The sequence below is a fragment of the Dipteris shenzhenensis genome, chromosome 26, assembly GCF_047967505.1.
Source record: "Dipteris shenzhenensis isolate YYH24624 ecotype China chromosome 26, Dip_SZ_1.0, whole genome shotgun sequence".
In the NCBI taxonomy this organism is placed as follows: domain Eukaryota; kingdom Viridiplantae; phylum Streptophyta; class Polypodiopsida; order Gleicheniales; family Dipteridaceae; genus Dipteris; species Dipteris shenzhenensis.
In genome coordinates, this window is record NC_141621.1 from 7424520 (window position 1) to 7444887 (window position 20368).

Genomic DNA, 20368 nt, shown 5'->3' on the forward strand with positions numbered 1-20368 from the left:
GAGGCATTTCGAAAAGAGACCAAAGACTATTGCATCCACTAGTGGCGGAGCTACTTTAAGCTTTCATGTGGCTATTGCAAAAAGGACTCCTCTTCCCTTTGCTACAATTTCTTCTTCTAGGAGTGCACGTGTTCTTGGAGCTACAGGTTCTCCTCCGAGTGTATCTCCTTCACCTCTCCCACCTGCACGAAGGCAAAGCACCCTTTACACACCATGGCATCCACAACGGAAGGCACAGGTAGATGCAGCCGTGGCCGTCTTCTTACTCGAATGGGATCAGTTTCAATGCTGCAAGAACTGCTTATTTCAAGGAGAAGGTGACTGAAATTACAGCATTTGGGCCCACATATATCCCTCTTACTTTTGATGCATTGAGGGGAAAGCTTCTAGAGGATGAGGTGAAGGCAGTTAATGAAGCCATTCAGCCAATGAAGGAGAAATGGTACAAGTATGGGGTTCTTTGGTTGCAGATGGTTGGAGTGATGTGCGGAGTCACTCACTCAAGGGCATTTTGGCATTATTGTAGAGGATATTCTCTCTACATACATTCCATAGAGTGTGGAATACAACAAAAAACAGCAAATGTTTTGATGCGGTGGGCATATGCGGTGGACTATGTGGGGCCATCCAATGTTGTGCAGCTTGTTTCAGATGGTGAAATACCAACAAGGCTGCAGGTGCATTATTGGAGCAAAAGTATCCTCACATTCAGTGGAGTTCTTGTATTGCCCATTGTTTAAATAATTTGTTCAAAGGCATTGGTATATTGCCCTGGGTTTAAATGTTATTGACAATGAAAGAGAGAGAGTTGCATTTATTACACGCCATCATTTTTCTCTCTTCTTGTACCGCAAGTTTGCAGGCAAGGAGCTCTTGAAATATATGGAGACAAGGTTTACATGCAATTATCTGATGCTTCAAAGACTCGTTGAAATGAGACCTGCACTTAAGCAAGTTGTGGCAAGCCCAGAGTGGGATGTATGGCCCACTTCTAGGCAGGGCCTTGGGATGTTGGTCTATGACTTGTGTATAGGTAGTGATGACTTTTGGGCTGATGCATCACACATGTACGCTTTGTGTAAGTCGATTGTGTTGTTGCTGAAAAAGGATGATGGAGATAAGCGTCATATTGGCAAAGTATATGAGGGGATGGATCGCATGATAAAAAATATCAGTGTTAGAGAAAGATCTCCAAAGATTGAGAGAGTTGGAGAACTTGGCCATGAGCAGGTGGAACCAATACTACTCTCCCATTCATGCGGCTTCGTTTGTGTTGGACCCAGAGTTTCAACACAAGGGAAGTGCACAACAAAGTGATAAAGAGGTAGTCCATGGTTGGAACCTAACTCTTTAGAAGATGGCACCAACTTTGGATGATTGATGGAAAATGAAGAACCAACTCTAAATCTATTGCAATAAGGAGGGCATATTTGGATGGCCAGATGCCCAACATGATGGATAATCTTAACTAGTTCCAATTTTATTTTATTTTTTTGCAAAAAGAGACTTCTATTAAGTATTAAAGAAAAACCGTTAGAGCAAGCTCCATACAGGATACATCATGCAATGCACGAAAAGCTCAAGAGCCAAAAAGAAAGGATTGAGGCTGATAGTGCCATCTCAATCCGGTAGAAACCTCCGAGAAAAAGGGAGAACCTCTCCAAACTCGAAGAAATATAGTCCTTCTAGAAGAGGCTGCCCGTGAATGGCCCTGCATGCTAGCCCATCTGGCTATCAAAGTGTGAACTGTGTCAGACCAAATACCCGTGAACACCTGTAATGGGTGTATCTGAATGCCATCCAAGGCCTCAGTACATCTGGCTCTCCAAATGTGCCAAGAGGAAATGCTAGCCAAAATCTCCCAAGAGGTGTCCACTGAAACATGAGAAGCTCTGAAGGGAGTAAGTGGTACATCCTGTAGAGAGCACGGCTCTATCACCTGCCGGCGGACCGAGAGTGCCCAAGAAGAAGGCTCACCCTCATAAAACACCCGGGGCCCGGTAAGAGAGAACCATGCGACCGAGCCCCAAGTCATGAAGAAAGGGGAAGTGTGAAAGATGCTGAGAATCCGAGCAACCCCTTTCCAAACAGTCCTCGCCTGACTGCAGTCCCAAAGGCAATGTCGCACTGACTCCTATGCAGAATGGCATCGAGGACAAGTGGGAGCAGCCCCAAATCGTGATCTCCACATGTTCACTGCAATCCCTCCATGAATAGAAAGCCAAAAGAAAAGAGTGATCTTTCTATTTCTAAGGGATTTCCAGAGCCTCCTCCAGAAATTTCTACGCAAGTCTGCGGTGATGAAGAAGCTTTCCCAATGGGGGGCTCTGGAGGGAATCCAACCCCTACTGTTTGGCTGAAACCTCCTGGCATTACCAACCGTGAAACGAAAGAAGGAAATCCCCCTCTCTCGGTGCCCATGATCTATCCAATTTTCAGATTATACTAGTAACTATTTAGCCACTAGTGAGTCACGACTCTTAATTTTCAGATTTTATGAGCTTTGCCATACATCTGAATTTAATGAGCTTTGCAATTTCAGGTATCGAGTTGGGTCTGCTACATGGTGGGAGGATTATGGAGCTGATTCCCCTGCCACGAACAGTTCTGTGCTCGATTTTTCCCAAGAATGGAAGTTTTCGGATTTGATGCAGCTGCCAGTTCAGTGAGATCCGGTCCCCCCTCACTGATTCTAAATGGAAATCCCATCAGTATGCTACTTTTGCTTACCTTCACCAGTACAACTAGGGCCTCCACGGCGGAGGGATAGGGGTTGGCAATGATGAAGTTCCAGTTTTTTAATGAAAGCGCAGACATCTAAGTCATATATGGACAAAGTTTGTAAACCATCCGACATCTGCAGTCCCGGTCTGCTTTTGGAACCTCTTTAATTTCCTAAATATAGTTTGAGCAGCTTATGAACCCAACATTCATTAATAGTTCCAGATAATCAACAGGAATAAAACAGGGAATTGTGTGATAAAATAACCTACTCAAACAGTGTTTCATATAATCAAGAGGCTCAAGTCAGCATCGACATTCTTGATAATAGGCCAGAGGGAAAGAGGGGAATGTCATGCAAGGCAGACATCAATGGATCAAGCTGGCTTTAAATGCTATAAGAAGGGCTGATTGAACTAGCCTTGGCTGCTATAATAGGACTTACATAACATCAGATCAGGACATTCAAGGTCATGATGAGAAAATCAGAGAGTATGGGAACTGTAACAAGCCCCACGTGCGGGGGGGGGGGAGTCACAATTGTATCTGTGAGAGACAATGAACATAAAAAATTATAAGTGACTGATGTTAAAGTTGCAGACAGTAATATGAGTTTGCATGCAATAAAACTGTTCCCGAAGTTAACATGAGAAATTTTACTCAAAATCCCAACAACAAAGTCTAATCCATACATATCCTTGAAGATTGGCAATGTCCCAACGTGTAGTCATATCTACAAATTTTATTTCATCAAACCTCTATAATGCCACTTGCTGAATTTTGAGTAATTTAGGGAAAGTAAAAAAATACCTGCCCTCGAATAACTCCATAATACACAGAACCATAACCACCTTGACCAATTTTCCTGCTATCACTAAAGTCACTCGTAGCTGCAGCTAATTCCTCATATGAGAATTCGACAGACCTGTCTGTTGTAAGGTCTGAAGAAGTACTCACTGATGGGAAAGTTCCCATAATGCTACTCTCGGGCATTCCTGTTAAAGTAGTTGGATTACCTGATTTGCAAAATAAAAATGCATGTGCATAAACTTATACAACAAAGACCAAAAACAGATTTTTCCCTCATAGAGATCCTTTGACAATCAAATTCTTTTATTCATTGCGTACCACACTGAAAATGAGTCATGTAAATTTCCCTCAGTCAATAACATTGAAAACCAAAGTAGGTGAAGGTGAAACTGCATGCACTGATAACCATTCCTTATCTAGAGCTACAGCTCATTAAACAACTCTCAGAATGAGAACAAATTAAGAGATCCAGCATACACATAGACAGGCCAAGATTTCTTGACGACCATTATGTAAGTGTGCTAGAGCATGTGGACCTGATCGAAGGGAGTTCAACTCAAACCCCATGGACCCAAACTCAAGAACAAAGTCTCTTTACACACCATTAATGGAGGAAAACATAACAGCCTGCCCGTTACAGGTGTATGTCATTGATAAGAATTCAGTATTATGATTGTCGATGCAACCAAGCTTTTCAGCCAATAGCTTCAGCGAGGAGAATATGGAGAACACAAGTAGAACAAATAGTGAAAATACTGAATTGCAGTTAATGAAGACAGACATTGCATTTTAAATGAGAGAACACTGGATACCAACATGAATTGTATTTTAAATGACATTGTATTTTAAATGAGAGAGCACTTAATACCAACCTTGTCTCCTTGCACTATCTATCAATGATCCCGCCTGCTGTACGTTATGAACAGGTGGCTCATCTTTCATGGGAAGACAAATACAAAAGAAAGATACCCCTAGGGCTCCTACAATTAAGATGCTGATTCCCCCCCCAACAGAAGCAGCAATTATAGCTTTCCTGTTGCGGCGTCCACCATTTTCTGTTTTCCTAGCAGCAAGAGATTCAGTACCAGAAAGCTGAAAGGAAAGTAATATAAAACTGTGACGATGCTCATTGTGACAATTTTGAGATTCAATCATATAGAAAAAAGACAGACTTCAATTCATAGGAAGGCATCAACTATCACAAACCAAGTGAAACAAAGCAGCCCTCAAATTGGCAGAGTTTGAAGCCTAACCAAGTCCACTGCAACAAAACACAACGTTCATTGAAAATTCAAGTATTAGTGTGAAATCCTAATTAGCTTCAGAATTGGTGTCATGAGGTAGAAAAAAAGAATATATACCTTTCTTATGCTAGAATAATCATACAAATTTAGAAAAAAAGACGATTAAAAAACCAGGAATCATTTAGATACACTCAATAGAAAAGTGAGCATATGTCAGAAAATACCTGGTGTTGAACAGAAAAGCATCTTTTTGCCTGCCTGCACAGCCAGTAAAGGAAAAGAACAACTAAATAAACCATCCAAACACACTCCAATCATGGGGTATAAAGTACACACACATGCAAAGGAAGGCTTAAAAGTATATACCTAGATGAATCCAGAAACATTCCCAAACTCATCCTCTAAAAACACAACATAGTGCAGTTTCAATCTCACGATAGTCACTCACAAGATTGAAAACCATAAACTCCATCACGCATAGCAGGGACTAGCTACTATGACATCCCCACTGACGTCATCAGCGCCCAACAGTGGGTGTAGAGCATAGTATAAAAATATGCTCTCACACATACAAATCCACACACCCACACATACTTGAGCATCCTTTTAGACAAAGTCTTCATACTGAGTTTCTGTCGGCACTCTGGAGGTCTTAAAAGTATATTAATAAGTAGCTTAGGTTAATCAAATTCACATCTAAACATAAACTAGCTGTGGGCTATGATACTCCATGCACCTTAAACATACCCACTACGGAACAACTTGGATACCATCTTAGATACCCACTATTAAACAACTTGGATACCATGTTGAGAGCTTTGGACTATTCCCTTGTGTCCCTGATTGGGTGTTCCAATCTTTCCAATTCACAAAATGGTTTGAGGTTTGCAAGCCATGATGCTTCTAGTATAACATTCCTTAGTCCCAAGATGGTGACAATTCACATTTTATCATTCCACCAAGGCTTATCTTGACATTTGGGGCCAATACACAAGTCCTAATTGTTACATGAATTCTAGCCAATGAGATTGCCTATGGTTTGAGTGTTACGCTCTAGCCGAGGTAGCATGACCTCGGAAGAATCAGTCGACATTTCCCTTAAGGGTCTACGTTTGTAATATATTTGTTTGCGCTTCATGTAAATGATCGGGAGGGAATTAATGTCAAGGTCCTAGGTGAGGGCTGATAGCACCAGACTAGGTGGATCTAAGGCTAAGGGCCTAATGCAAGCAATGTGCCTAGGGGCAAAGGAAATTAAAGTATCCCAAGAGAGGGGTGAAAAGATGCATTAGGAAAGGCCCTATGATGATGACATATGGCATCTAGATCCATCTAGGGAGATGGGGCTTGCTGGAGTTAGTGAGAGAGGGAGAATGAACGTTCACGTGATTTTTTGGATTTCGATTTCTCTGACAGCTCTCACGCTCTAGCGAGGATTTGGCTAGGAGAATATTCTGTGGTGCTACTCCCGTGATCTGCTGTGTTAGATAGGAAGTTCGTTTCATTTGGTATAAGAGCGGTCAGGCTGAACGAAAGGAAGGAGAGACGGTGCACACGAGAGCACATGGCGGGCTGGCTGGTCATTACACGGGCTGATGAGCAGTAATGGGCTGGATCATGCACGGGAGCGAAGGGCAAGTTGGTTGTGTGTATGGACGGGCGAGTGACGACATAACGAAAGAGCCAAGTTAGCGTTCAGGCTGGACGAGGAGTTGCGTATGTGGAGCGCAAGCACGGGATGCGTGACTGTTCATGGGCTTAACGAAGTGGTCTGATCGACGCTGGCCTAAACGCTTTGTTCGCTTCCATGCGGGCCAGAGCTATGGCTCTGAAGTTACGGGGAGGCCTTCGATGCAATACGTGGCGATGGGCAACGCACGCGGTTGGGAGCCTATGAAAATAGCGGGGTAGGCTGACGATGGACGGCTCTGTGGCCTTGCAGCTTAAGATCAGAGGCTGCGGTTAGCCTTGATGCGAGTTTGTGGAAAAGGCAATAGTCTACGAGCACCGGCTGTATGTATATATGTATGTATGTATGTATACCCCATATCTTTGGACTTACAAATCCAAATGGGGTCATGTCACTTTAGGCATTCAGGCCCTAAAAGTAGGACCCCATATCTTTGGACTTACAAATCCAAATGGGATCATGCCATATATCAAATCGAACGAGAAGAGCCAATTTAGATGGTTTTCATGTCCATTTTCTCCATATTTACATATATGCATCAACATATACATACATACATACATACATACATACATATATACATATGTATATATATATATATATATATACATATGTATCACAAAATCGTGTTCATCAACCACAGTGAGTGAGATTGCCTATGGTTTGAGCATCTTTTTGCAGCACAAAACCGTGTTCATCAACCACAATGAGCAGGGGTGGGGTGCAGGAAGAAGAGGCTGCCATCAAAACCAGTACATTCATCTTCATTCAAACCAGTCCCTTCCTTGGTACATTTTTCCTCCCCCACTTCGAATCCTTCAGTGTCTCCCTTATCTCCCTTACGCTCCTTCTCTCTCTAGTGCAGGCTCTTCTTTGGTCCCTGACCCTCCCTTTCAGCCCCTTCCTCCCCTAGTGCAGGCTCTTCTTCGGTCCCTGACTCCCTACTTCCTTCTACCGGATCTCTCTCTTCAGGACCTCCATTTTCTGCACCCCTCCTTTACTCACCTTCTTACCCTCTTACCCCCTCATCCTTGTACCCCCTCTCCCCTTCACCCTCCACAGCGGAAGCAGTCCTGGCAGATAATCTGCGATTGAGAGATTTAGTTATGCAGTGCATGGAGACTTGCAGACTTCAGGGCGTTGCGATTCAGTCTCTCACAGCACAGATACACACACTGACTGATCAGCTATCGACAGTTGAGAGTCATAGATCTGATCAGGACTCCCATATTCGCCAGCTTCATACCAGAGATATTGATCGGGATATCCAGTTACGGACACATGCTGAGCGCATAGTGCAGCTGGAGACACACATTCAGGAGCATGTTGTGGCATGCGATGATCGCCTCCAGCAGCTGCATGTAGCTCCTCCAGCTAGTGCAGCAGTTGAGGAGAGGTTGGCCACACTGCAGACAGAGGTACAGAAGACCTCAGAGTGGGTGGACGTTGTGCGTAGAGCCCCACAGGCCCAGCAGACCACAATCTCTGAGACTATTGCCGAGAGTCAGCGGCGAGCTCAGAAGGCCCTCAACATCCGCATCCGCGGAGTTGAGCGATCAGATACGAGATCAGCCATGGATCAGGCGACAGATTTCATATCTGGGACACTCGGAGTTCAGGATCATGGCATAGTAGCTGCATATCGAGTGGGCCGGGATCCAGCACGGCACCAGCCACTTATCATCAGATTCAGAGATGCTGAGGCCCGTCTCGCAGCATTACGAAGGAGATCCAGATTGAGGGACCATCCACAGATTCACATGGATGAGGACCTTACAGCTCTTCAGTGGGAGGAGCATAGACGTCTCATTGCACAGAGGGATGTTGCCCGTCGTGAGGGCAAGTGGGCCGTGATCAGAGAGGGCAGACTTTTGATAGGAGCTATGCGATCTAGACCGGCTGGAGCCCACAGTTGACGACACGAGGCCTATGGGACACGTAGTCTGCCAGATAGCTTGAGTTTCGCAGTTTGGAACTGTAATGGTTCCCTCACAGCTCAGCCTGGCAACTTACGAGAGGCCTTTTTTGATCAGGACATCGTCTTCTTTACAGAGACCCATGAGAGCCCAGAGAGAGGCTTGCCGCAGGTGACAGGGTATGCCTGGGAGTCTGTCTTTCGACAGCAGACTAGACGATCAGGAGGAGTCAAAGGATCTGGCGGTGTGGCAGTTCTTTATAGAGAGCATCTCAGATCGATACTCACAGTCATGAGCAGAGACCATCGGGCCAAATATCTTTGGGTACGGATCAGGAGACCCCCCCTGAGAGACTTGTTTATTGCAGTATGCTACTTTCCCCCGAGACAGTCTCGTTATGCCTCAGATGGACCAGGACAGTCACCTTTTGAGGATTTGTCAGCCGATGTATTGGAGTACTCACGCCGCGGAGAGGTCATCCTTTTAGGAGACTTCAACGCGAGGACATCAGACAGACAGACAGAGATTTTGGACTTTGCTGAGGATCCAGTCTTAGTTCCAGCTGCCCCAGATGAGAGTTTTCCACGCTTATCTTCAGATAGAGGGGTAGAGGTGACAGATCAGGGACATCGCGCCTATTGGAGCTTCTCTCATCGCACGGCATGGTCATTTATAATGGACTTCGACAGTGGCCGCATTCATCCACAGCCACATGTTTTCCCTTCGCGGGTGGTGGCACGAGCGTCATTGATTACGTCTTGGGTCCCCCGACTTTAATCCCTTTTGTACATAACCTCACAGTCGACCCTTTTATGCCTTCAGCCGATCATGCACGTCTGCACTTTATTCTTACCCAGATTCCTCATGCCCCCCCTTCTAGACATCATGAGCGTCAGCCATACTATGAGGTTCATTTTGACCACCAGTTTGATGATATTTATAGCCAGCACCTGAGTGGTCTTCTCCGTCCGCACCTTCTCGATGCCCTACCCTCCACACAGGATCGGTGGGACCTTGTGCATACCTCCATCATCTCAGCAGCCCACAAGTCCTTCCCCGTCACTTGCCACACATCCAGTCCTCCACCAGTCGGTCTTGTGCCTTGTAATGGATGGTATGATGAGGAGTGTAAAGAACTCCGCAGGAAGCTTCGCCTTGAGACACAGGAGAAGTCTCCCCTCCTCATTGAGACCAAGAAGAGTTACAAGCGTTTGGTGCGACGCAAAAAGTGCCAATTTCTAGCCCGGAATGAGGAGGAGCTGAGAAGTATACTTTTCAGCTGTGATTCCAAGGAATTCTGGAAGAAATTCCTTCGCTTGAAATCTCAAACTCCTCTTACAGACCCGCAGGTTTGGCTTGCCTATACTTCCACTTTATATGATATTCCAGACCAGCCACAGATCGACTTATCCCATGTGCCTAGACCCACCTCCTCTGCCTTATTCTCATCCAATAGTGTCCGAGCAGCAGCTCATCGTTTGAAGACTGGGAGAGCTAAGGACCATGATGGATTGCAAGCGGAGTATGTAATCCATGGGATTGATGCCTTAGCTACAGTCCTCTCCCGTCTTTTTAACGAGTCCATTTGTACAGGTCTTCCACCTAGTTGGCTAGAAAATACCATAGTACCCATACACAAGTCGGGGGATCCTTTGGAGGCGTCGAACTACAGGACCATTATGATTGGCCATGTCATGGCCAAGATTTATGCGACCATTCTAGAAGGACATATAAATGACCATGCCGAGGCGACAGGCATGAGAGCTAGAGGGCAGGCAGGATTTCGTGCAGAGCACTCGACTCTAGATCATATCTTCACACTCAGGGCTTTGATTGAAGAGGCGAAGTCACGTAAGCAACGGCTCTATTGTTGCTTCGTGGACTTCAGAAAGGCATTTGACACTGTGCCGCGTTTCAGACTCTTCCAGCGACTCCGTGACTTGGGATTCAATGGGGAGATTCAATGGGCGATCATGGCCTTGTATGAGAGAGTCACAGGTAGAGTCAGGACACGGGCGGGGCTGTCGGGGGAAGTACGCAGTACGATAGGGGTGAAGCAGGGGTGTCCTTTGTCTCCGACACTCTTTGGTCTCTATATCGATGAGTTAGAGATGTACATACAGACGATGGGTGGTACAGGTTCTTTACTGGCAGGATCCACGATACCGATTCTCCTCTATGCAGATGACGTGGTTCTTATTTCTTCCTCCCAGCAGGGTTTACAGGCACATCTCCATGCACTCCACAGCTTTTGTCAGGACAGAGGGTTGTCTGTAAACCTTGGGAAGACCAAAGTCATGGTCTTCAACACGTCATACCAGGTTTATAGGAGAGGCGAGTTCTCTTTCACATTTGATGGGCAGGAGGTGGAGCTAGTCAGGGAGTATACATATTTGGGTGCCACATTTAGAGGTCCAGTCTTCACCATGACGCATGCAGCACGAGATAGGATCAGTAGAGGGTATGCCGCCTTGGCTCTTCTCGAGAGGCAGTGTGCACAGTCACATTTTCAGCATCCCGACACGAAGTCCTTACTTTTCGATACGCTGGTGAGACCTGCAGTCATGTATGCTAGCCCCTTTTGGGCAGGAGATCTCAGGGTTGCAGATTGGAGACGAGTAGAGAGGTTACAGATCATCATGTTCTCCAGATTGATCAGAGCGAAGCCCACGGTACCGCATCAGATTACGTTCGCAGAGTTCGGAGCTACACCCCTAGCGCTAGATGCAGCATTTCAGTCAGTTACGTACTTGCATAGGATCAGGGCGCTCGGAGACTCAGCAGCAGGCAGAGCACGATTACCGTGGCTAGCACTGACATCCTTGCAGATGTTAGCGGAGAGAGGTCATACTTTTTGTTGGTACCACACACTCTCCACATGGCTCACCTCGCTGGGCTTGGATATGGATAGGCTGCCACCATTTCGATACAACATAGATGCCCCTCGCCTCCCTCTCACTCGACATGAGCTCAGTCAGGTTATCAGGGCAGATTTGTTGCAGCTATACACGTTTCGCACTTGGGTTCATCCCACGGAGCTTCCTACGAAGATGGCCACATATCGTGACCATTTTCTCAGGATTTCAGAGGATGGCTTCATCATATCCCCAGGATATATCGGCGTTCATATGTCGCACTCACTCAGGATTGCCTTGGGCCAGCTCAGGGTATCTTCCCACAGATTAGACGTTGAGGCCGGCAGGATGCGTCGTACAGCTACCGGACATAGACCCAGGCGAGAGACTAGGATATGCCCTTGTTGCACTATGGGGGAGGTGGAGACTGAGGAGCACTTTGTTTGCAGATGCCCTTTATATTATGAGATCCGTGGCAGATTTCACTGTTTATTTGGGCACGGATTTGGACCTCTCTCTCGGATTATGGAGTATGAGGATCAGTATTGCTTAGCGTTGTTCATCAGGGAGATCACCAGATACAGAGAGAGATTCCTCAGAGAGCACCGTCGCATCCCTGCCAGAGACCTGGTTATTCATGAGGAGCAGGACGAGGCGCAGGACCATGAGCACAGAGATAGCCCATCTTGCCAGAGAGCACCGATGGTTCCACCCCGAGGATGTACATATGACATGATCTGGCAGCACCGCAGGATGATCTTACACAGAGGCCGTACCCGTCGCTTTATTTCTAGACGACGGAGGATGATGGCAGATTTTCGGAGGAGATTGCTCCATGGAGACTTGGCACCGCCAGCAGCCCATTTGACACTTGCCCAGATCTTCACACTCATGGCAGGAGGCATGGTTGATGGCCATGACTTCCATCATTTCTTTGGATCACAGACCCCTTAGGGAAGACGATGTTCCTCATATTCCATATTTTACATTTTGTATCTAGGCAATTTTGGTACTCTATTTCATTTCATTTTGTATCTAGGATTTTTGTAGCCATTTTTGGCATCTTAGCGGTATTACGATGAGGCCACCTAGTTGGCGCATTGTTGATGATGTATTTTCCTTTCGGATGATTTTGTGTCCCATAGGCCATGTATGGCCTTCCGTGGACCTTTAATAAAATTTCTTTCTTTCTTTCTTTCTAGAATTTCCCTTGACACCTCATTCTCCTAGATCCTTTCTTTCCGCAACCCCCCCCCCCCTTACATTATATCTTAATTTTAATTCCTGACCACTCCACCCCTTATGAAAGCATAACTGCAATATACACAACTCCTCCCCAACATCTCTGATCTTCAGGATCTTAACTGCATCCTGAAGCTCAAAAGGTCCCCCATCTTCCTCTAAGAAGGGTTACAACTTCCGACAAAAATACGCCCCTTTGCATAAACTAAAATTCACTGTAACATACCCCCCCTCCCTCCTTCCCCCAGGCTGCCAAGTATGAGAACATGCTTGGCAGATGGAAGGTGAGATCATTATTTATTTCACCACAGGAGCTATTAACATCTCCATCCATCCAGCTGAACTTTCTTATTCACATATCATGCCTCGCCTTAAATCTCTTATTCACCCTCTCCCCAAGTATTCCCCAACCACGTTCCTGCAATTCATATGTCCCCTTCGTAAAAGCTTCCAAGATCATATATGGTCCTTTCTACCTCTGACCTCACTAAAAACTTTTATCCAACTGATGATCAAGCCGGGTGTCATATTTCAGAACCAAATCACACTCATTATAGCTTCCTATAAGAACTGTATCATCCATCCTGGCCTTCATCATTTTTTGATGTGTTCATTTGAGTCCAAGGTATCCTGCCTTTGCTCATCTAGCCTTTCTATCCTGCCTTTGCTCATCTAGTCAAATCAACCGACTTTCTTCCTCAATGACAGGCCTCAACCGATCCTGAGCCACTGTCAGTCGAGCTCCTCTTGTCTCTCCTCAGCCGTCCGGTGAAGTTAGGTCCCACAGACAGCATGCACAGGTCCAGCCACTCGAATGGCTGGCTGACCAGTTGGCAGCCAGTGATTCTCCTTGGTGTTGGTCAGCAGCCAGAGATCCTCCTTGGTGTTTTTCCTCCTTTTGGGTTTCTCTCACAGTGATAGGGATATGCATTACTTTTTTTTCTCTGCACATACATAGGCCTTGGGTAGGGGCGCCCTTTTAGTGGCCCCACCTTAACTCTCACTGTATCTGGTTTTTTCAGCCTCGTAGACCCTTTGGGCTTTCATAAACATTAATCTTTCTTTCTTTCTTTCTAGCAGGTGCCGTAATCTATCAGTTTTATCATGGCCTATTGCACTTCTTTTCATAAAGCTGTTTGCCTAGCAGCATAGCCGGTCTGAAGTTGTCAATCTGCAAATCATGAGAGGCCTCTCTCAGTTCAAATCTCTCCCATGACAGGGGAGGACGTCAGGTCAGTCCAAATGTCATGTTTCATGTGGAGGTGCCCATCACATCGTTCCCTCATGAAACTCAGAAGTTTTTCTGCCCGATACCTTTGGCACAGTCGTGCTTTACGTAAGGTTGTTTGATATGCCTTTAATCACAACTTCCATGGTTCAATTTAGGGATTGTGCCCATAAAGATGTCGAGGAAAAGCTCACATTGCATTATTTTAAGGGGCATTCAAACCCCTAAGGAGTCGTGGATCAAGAAGCTTGGAGAATATTCCCTCTTCTTTCCCAAGGATGATGAAGATGAGCGAATCCTTTTGCCGGTAGGTATTTGTGTGATTATGTCCACACTTGGTGTGGCTATGTGTGGGTTTCATCGAGCAAACTCACCATGTCAACTAATTTAAGGGCTGGAAAGTCAACACCAGGCCTTTCCCCACTCATCCTAGTGCAATATTGCCTTACCTTGATGCACTATCCCAAACTGGCATGGTTGAGCAGTATAGATAGCGAAACCCAATGTGTACCACAAAGAACAAACATTAAGAAGCATCCTAGGGCCTTCATGGAAGGTCAATTTATGCTTTGAGTGTGGTGAAAAACAGACTCCTCAACACATGGAAGCATGCACAATGAGGAACACTAGGACATTCGAGCGTTCGTATGTTAGGAAAAATGAGAGTAGCCACAGCTTCATCAACACAGAGACCTTGCATAAAGTGAAGCTTCCAGCCACTTGGATTGACCATGAGTTAGAGAATTGGGGTTGAAGCTCTCTTGCCAGGATGCACAGATCCATCTCTTACATGATTATTCATTTGCAAGAGATCTGCGTGACCTGGATATGGGTCTTATTGGCGTGGCTCTAGGATGCAATTTAATGAAATCTTTGGGAAATTTTAGTGTTAATTTGAATGCCATGACACAAGGGCAAGCCAGTGGTATTGCAGGGTCTCAGAACACCAAAAGTGTAGCTAATTATATAGCAAGACAATTGGCCAGAGCGGTCAGAAAGAAAGTGCATTGTATGCATTGCAGTTGGCTGAGCCACAGACAGCCAGTGTCCCACCTGCGTAGGATGTTCATATGCAGCGAATGTTCAGAATTTACTGATATATTTGTGAGATGCCCCCTCAGCTACCTCCCAAAAGAGATGTTGACCATGCCATAGATATAGCAGCAAGCTCATTAACAAGGCTCCTCCTACCGGGACTCAGCTGCTGGATGCCACTTGTGGAAGGCAAGTAGGATGCAAACTTTTCGTGGTCATACAGGTGATAAGCTTGCTCTTTGTCGTGAAACTCTTTGCTTCCAAAAGCCATCACTCCATGCTCTTACCTTGAAACAGCCCCCGATCCTTCGCCACTGGCATCTGCCTCCGCTATGAGAGATCGTGAAAAGTCTGACAGAAGCTGACCTTGTTGCAAAAACGGCATACGAATCAGCAGTCTCTAAAGTTGGCAGAAACAGGGAGGAGGAGCATACAAACGGTAGGCCAACATTCCCTGGTCTGGATCAGCAGCTTTCAGCCTTCGCACATAGCCGAGCCTTCACCAGCTAGGCGTCTAGCAGTCCGTGCAGCTTCTTATTCATTGCCAAGAAGGACGCTCAGTTGTGTTCATTTGTATCTCTGATGTTAGTGGCGGTTGTATTCTTTGTGCACTGGTGATTGCCAAGGCAACAAGCAAAGAAGCAGGTCTTTCGCAGTCAGAATTAGCCTATATGCATGTGTTCGGTTAGTAGGTCTGATACGTTATACGAAGGCGTATGGGATTGTATGTCGGAGAGTACTCTCAAATCATGTACATTTGAGGTGTTTGAATTAAAAAACTGTACTCAGGAACCTCATTTCTATGGCTCGAGTACTAAATTTTATCAAGTGCATCCAACTGCAAAGGCTGCCGAAATAATTAAGCCTGCCATCTGAAGCGATCACAAACAAGCGATCTGTCTTGCAATCACATGGTGAAGAGTGACCACATGGACATCCTGATTCTTGACCAAGTCAGACTCAGCAATTGAGCTCCATTCAAAAGTCACTCATTAGGCACAAAAGAAGATGATCGGTGCCGCTGTTGCATACTCAATCATCACATATAATAAAACCAACTCCAGGGGAGAGAGTTTAGCGTACTTAACATTTTTGCATCTTAAGAGGAACCATTACTATATGGCACGACAATTGCCTCTGGTACCCCAAATCATTTCGATGTCTGTGGAGTAATAGAGCGTCCTGGTAATGTACCATCTAGCTAGATGTGTTGTGTTTACATTCAACCATCAAGATACCGCTCTTAGTCTATGGGAAATGTGGCATGTTACTCGGAACTTGTTCGAGATTGTGATGCCGTAAGGAAATAAAGTTGGATGTTCCTTCGCGTTTGTGATATATCCATCAAAACTCGTGTGCTCTTGTCTGTACAAGAGGCTTCAAACACTCAATTTCAATCGTAAACAATGTTGTCCAGTCCCCCACCTATCTGAGCTTGATTCTGAAAAAGTTACTCCCACACGTATCTAACACCAGCCATAACAATGCTAAGCGCTAGTTTGACTGGGGATGAGACCAACACAGCGGAGCTAATCAGGTGCGCTCATAGAGTAGCGGGTTGGCTACCGGTGCTTAGCATAACGGTGTCTTCCATTGAATATGCTCCCTTATGTGACCATCAGATGCTGAAGAAAGATAGGAAGGAAAGCGTTACAAAAATTACCTGTGAAGGGTACGAATACGATATGCCCCTGAGGCGTGAGTTGCCAATCAATTCCACTATTGTACTGCACAATGTATTGTTGCGAGACATTGAATTTCGTAGAAATGGCTGCGAGCGTATCGTTGTCCTGCACAACGTAGGTCGTAAAAAGACCGTAGTAACCGATATTCGGATCACCGCACGAACAGTTCACAGGAACTCTCAACTTGAAACCGGGGAATATGCTTAATGGATCGCTCAGAGGTGTCGCCGTTTCGATCCATTGCTCTTTCGTCAGCCCACCGAACTTCTGATTTACAATATCCACGACAAGCTCGTGAGGCTGAACCGCGTACAAGAATGTGAACCCGAGCTGATTCTCGCTGCATAGACAGCGAAAAGGGACGAAAAGGAAATCAATTGCGCTTATGTTGTTGGCGTGAGTAATATTGTTGAACTCCTGCACACTCCTAGTTTCGGTTTGAAATCTCTGCGATATGCTATCAAGCGTGTCGCCAAACACTACTTTGTAGTAGGCAAGAGCAACCGAACAGCCTCCAGGCGGCATGCAAGCCCCTTCTGCTATCCAAATACAATCAAAGCAACCGGACCGGAAGAAACAAAGCAACAAGCTGCTGAAAGCCAACCATCGCCTTCTCTTTGCTGAGGCCAGCTCCATTCTGAATCGGAGAACCAACGAGACACGCACATTCTCGTTCGCTACGAAGGTATGCTATGCCGAATTACAGAAGACCATCAAAATTCCGACGGGAAAGCATCGCGAAAGGTTCGTTTTGGAGCTGGTCGGCTGCGTCGGGCACGCAAATTTACAAGCAGCAGCACCAAGGCACGGCTTTCGTATCGACGATGAATGTACGAAGAGGTATCCACAGCTGGGAAGCAAAGCGTGTGCAGAGGAGAATGTGTGGACGACGGTGGCGATGGCGCAAGTTAATTGGAGGTGACAATTAGGCGAGGCAATGGCGATGGAATGGCCTGCAGGGATTTTGCAGAAGAAGAAAGGATGGAAGCAAGCAGAGATGGAAGAAGAAATGGAAGCGAGCAGAGATGGAAGAAGAAGAAATAGAGAGCGATGAGGATGATGATGGAAGATTATCTGGAAGAAGGAAGATGCAAGTGTGCTCTTTCTTTGTTGTGTGTGTTGTTGTGTATTGTATCGTATATACTTAATTTCCCCAGATGCCTCCGTTGGCTTTTCCTAGTTATATTAGCATCATCCTTTCCCCATACATCCACTCCCTTACAAAGTGAACCCTACACGATGAGAACCTTCTATTGTCAACATCATAAACGTGCCGCTCCATTTATTCTCATTTGTGATTGAGTGCCCAGGTATATGATGTTTATAGACTTATGAGGGCCCCCATCGGACGAAAGAGCATTTGAGTCATCTGATCGCCTGCAAGGGTATGCCACAATCAACGTCGAATCCAGAATCTTGCTGGAGGTTGAGTCGTAGGTCACCATCCAGGCTAGAAAATGGACGGAATGCACGAGCGGCAAGTAGAAACTCCGTCTCCCATCACATTCAAATTGCCTCCCGTGGGACCCTCGACATACGAGAAAAAGCTTGAGGGAAGCTTTCTGTCAAAATGGAAGTGGCTCATGGCTGTGCCCCTCACCACTTTCATTTTGAGGAAAAGCTTCCCTCAAGCTTTTTCCTTCTACTTCGAGGTCCCCCGCTGCACCTGAGGAAATCCCAACCGTCCGTATTGTAGCTATTATTTCATAGAACTTCGCATCCATCGTCTCTCATGTTGACCTCAAGTCTCCACTCTGACAGCTCGATGGAAGATGAGTTGCTTGTCAACTGTCAAGCTCGGAAGATGGCCTTTGCGGAACGGAATGCAGCATTGTCACGTCCAGATTCGTGATTTTTGAAATCCCGATGACCTCCTGCGTGCCCTCAATGTCAGTGAATGGACCAAGGGAGGATTTTCTTGAAGAGGGAAATGGCTCGCATTAGCAATAGGAAATCCTCCCTTGGTCCATTCACTAACGACTTGCGCACCATCGGCATCGCCAAGATTGCCCACCCATGTCCATCCCCAATGCACTTTCGGAAAACATGGGCGGACATAGCTTGTAAACACCCATCTACCATTACAACGCCACCCAAGGTGTGGACGAAGACCAAATTTGTAAAACGTTGCGAGGCCCATCATGTTTTCATCCAACTGCTACAACATTCTCCTGTGCATGAAAGAGAGCAACACTCGAGGAACCATTTGCTGCGGCAATGTACGGACGTGTGTGTATCATGCCTTAGGCAATTCACACCCAAGTGCCCAAGTTTGGACAGGAGGGGCGTGCTCTAACATGACTGCCACTAGGTGCCTGGAAATTGGTTACGTGTTTCAACGAGCACCCATTCGTGGTATGGTGAATTGCTTCCTATTTGTGTATGTATTGCTATTGGTTGTAATTTCCCAAGATTCTCGCCCACTGTGCATTGACCTACCAACTACTTTTTCTCCTACATGCTTAGTGAATGGCAGTGGGTAGTGATCCCAAAAGTGGTAGCATTAACCTTTTTGAAATCTAAAAACACTTTAATTTTCCCATTCTTCTTTATTATGATCACTATTGGGGATAACCACTTTGTATGTTTAATTTTGTAAATGAATCCTCAATCATACAAAGTGAAGCAAAAGGAGACCAAGTCCATTCATGACTACATTGCCCGGATCAAGCACCTAAACTCACAGTGCGACCCACACGAAAGGAGGAGCGGTGCGCAACTCTTGCCACGCTTCCTCATAGAGTTGTGGGATGCCCAACTCCTTTGCCATGAAGTGTACATCATTCGAGCTGTGTAGAAGGAATGTTATATGCTTAGGTGACAATATGAAAGAGAAAGACCAAGGAGAGAAGTCACACGTAGCTTCATCAAAAGTGTCCCAAATTGTTGAGACCACTAGTTCAGGTGAAGCAAAGGAGACAACTCCGCGACTAAGGGTGCGATGTGGAAGAGTTGGCCACCAACTTGCTAAATCAACTATGTCAACAACTCAAGGGAGGATTCCCAAAAGGAGGCCTAGAAATCCTCACCTATTTCCCCTCTATTTCCAAGACGTGATAACATGTGGTGTGGCATATGCATGGGGAATCATCCCAAAATGTTAACAACCATTGAGCATGCTAACAGATCTGGCCCATTCAAACCCTACGGGTTTTGAGCCATAGATGGCTCAATTTCGAAGTAGTTGCCGTTGGGATTGCCCAAAATGGCAAGGATAACACAAGAGCCATGTGGATCATGTATATGGATAACACAGCCATTTGAAGACAAAGAGAAGGTTGTGAGAATCAGCATATGCCTTGGTGCCATATGGGCCCAAATGGTTGTAACAAAAGAGAGAGAGATAAGGAAGAGATAGTGGTACAAGGAATAGGGTTGGCCCTCCCTTCAAAATGTGACATGTATAAAAGGCCAAGTGGTTGACTTTGGTCTTCATTGTTGTATGCAACCTTTGAGAAATACAAGCTCTCTTCTTGCTCATGTGTTGAGATGGAGGTTTACTTGCTCTCTTTGTTTGCCTTTGGTTTTTGCCATGATTCCCCTTCACCTTCGTCCCCTTCACCTCCCTCCTCTCTCTCTTTCTCATCTCCTTCTTCTCAGTGGAAACCCCATTGCAATGATCCGATAGGCACTCAAGTGACACAAGTAAATGCTTCACTATGTAAGGCTCCCACAAGGAGTAGCACGGAAGGTAGGAGCTCCGTCGGCACACTTCCAGCATCCCCACGACATGTGTGTCTCCGCCAAACAACACATCTTTGGCATCGCTACCGAGAAAATACGAGGTATGCTTTTGTATTTGTTTAGCTTTCTCTATTAAACAACCCATTGCACATGACCTTAGGACTTCTTAGTGGAGATTAGTAGTGGATTTGAAGTGGAAAAGAGTGAAGAAGAGTGATTTTGGAGTAGAAAAGCTTATTTTTCAACTTTCTACCCACC

The 20368-nt window shown here is 45.8% G+C and overlaps 2 protein-coding genes across 3 annotated transcripts in view; one reads left to right on the forward strand and one right to left on the reverse strand.

Annotated features, from left to right (window-relative positions):
- LOC147884601 (uncharacterized) overlaps positions 1–2669 on the forward strand; it is a 33987-nt gene extending 31318 nt beyond the window's left edge. The window contains exon 5 of the mRNA XM_087397957.1: positions 2543–2669. Coding sequence (XP_087254083.1) covers positions 2543–2669 — 127 coding nt within the window. The remainder of the gene's footprint in view (positions 1–2542) is intronic.
- Positions 1–17462, reverse strand: part of LOC147884600 (chitin elicitor receptor kinase 1-like) — a 78906-nt gene extending 61444 nt beyond the window's left edge. The window contains exons 1-4 of one of the 2 annotated variants that reach the window (XM_087397741.1): positions 16405–17462; positions 5000–5033; positions 4404–4594; positions 3532–3716 (exon numbers count right to left, since the gene is read on the reverse strand). In XM_087397741.1, coding sequence (XP_087253867.1) covers positions 3532–3716; positions 4404–4594; positions 5000–5033; positions 16405–17062 — 1068 coding nt within the window. In that variant the 5' untranslated portion in view covers positions 17063–17462. The remainder of the gene's footprint in view (positions 1–3531; positions 3717–4403; positions 4595–4999; positions 5034–16404) is intronic. The other variant, XM_087397742.1, reaches the window with a different exon arrangement.
- Between the last annotated feature and the right edge of the window lie 2906 nt (positions 17463–20368).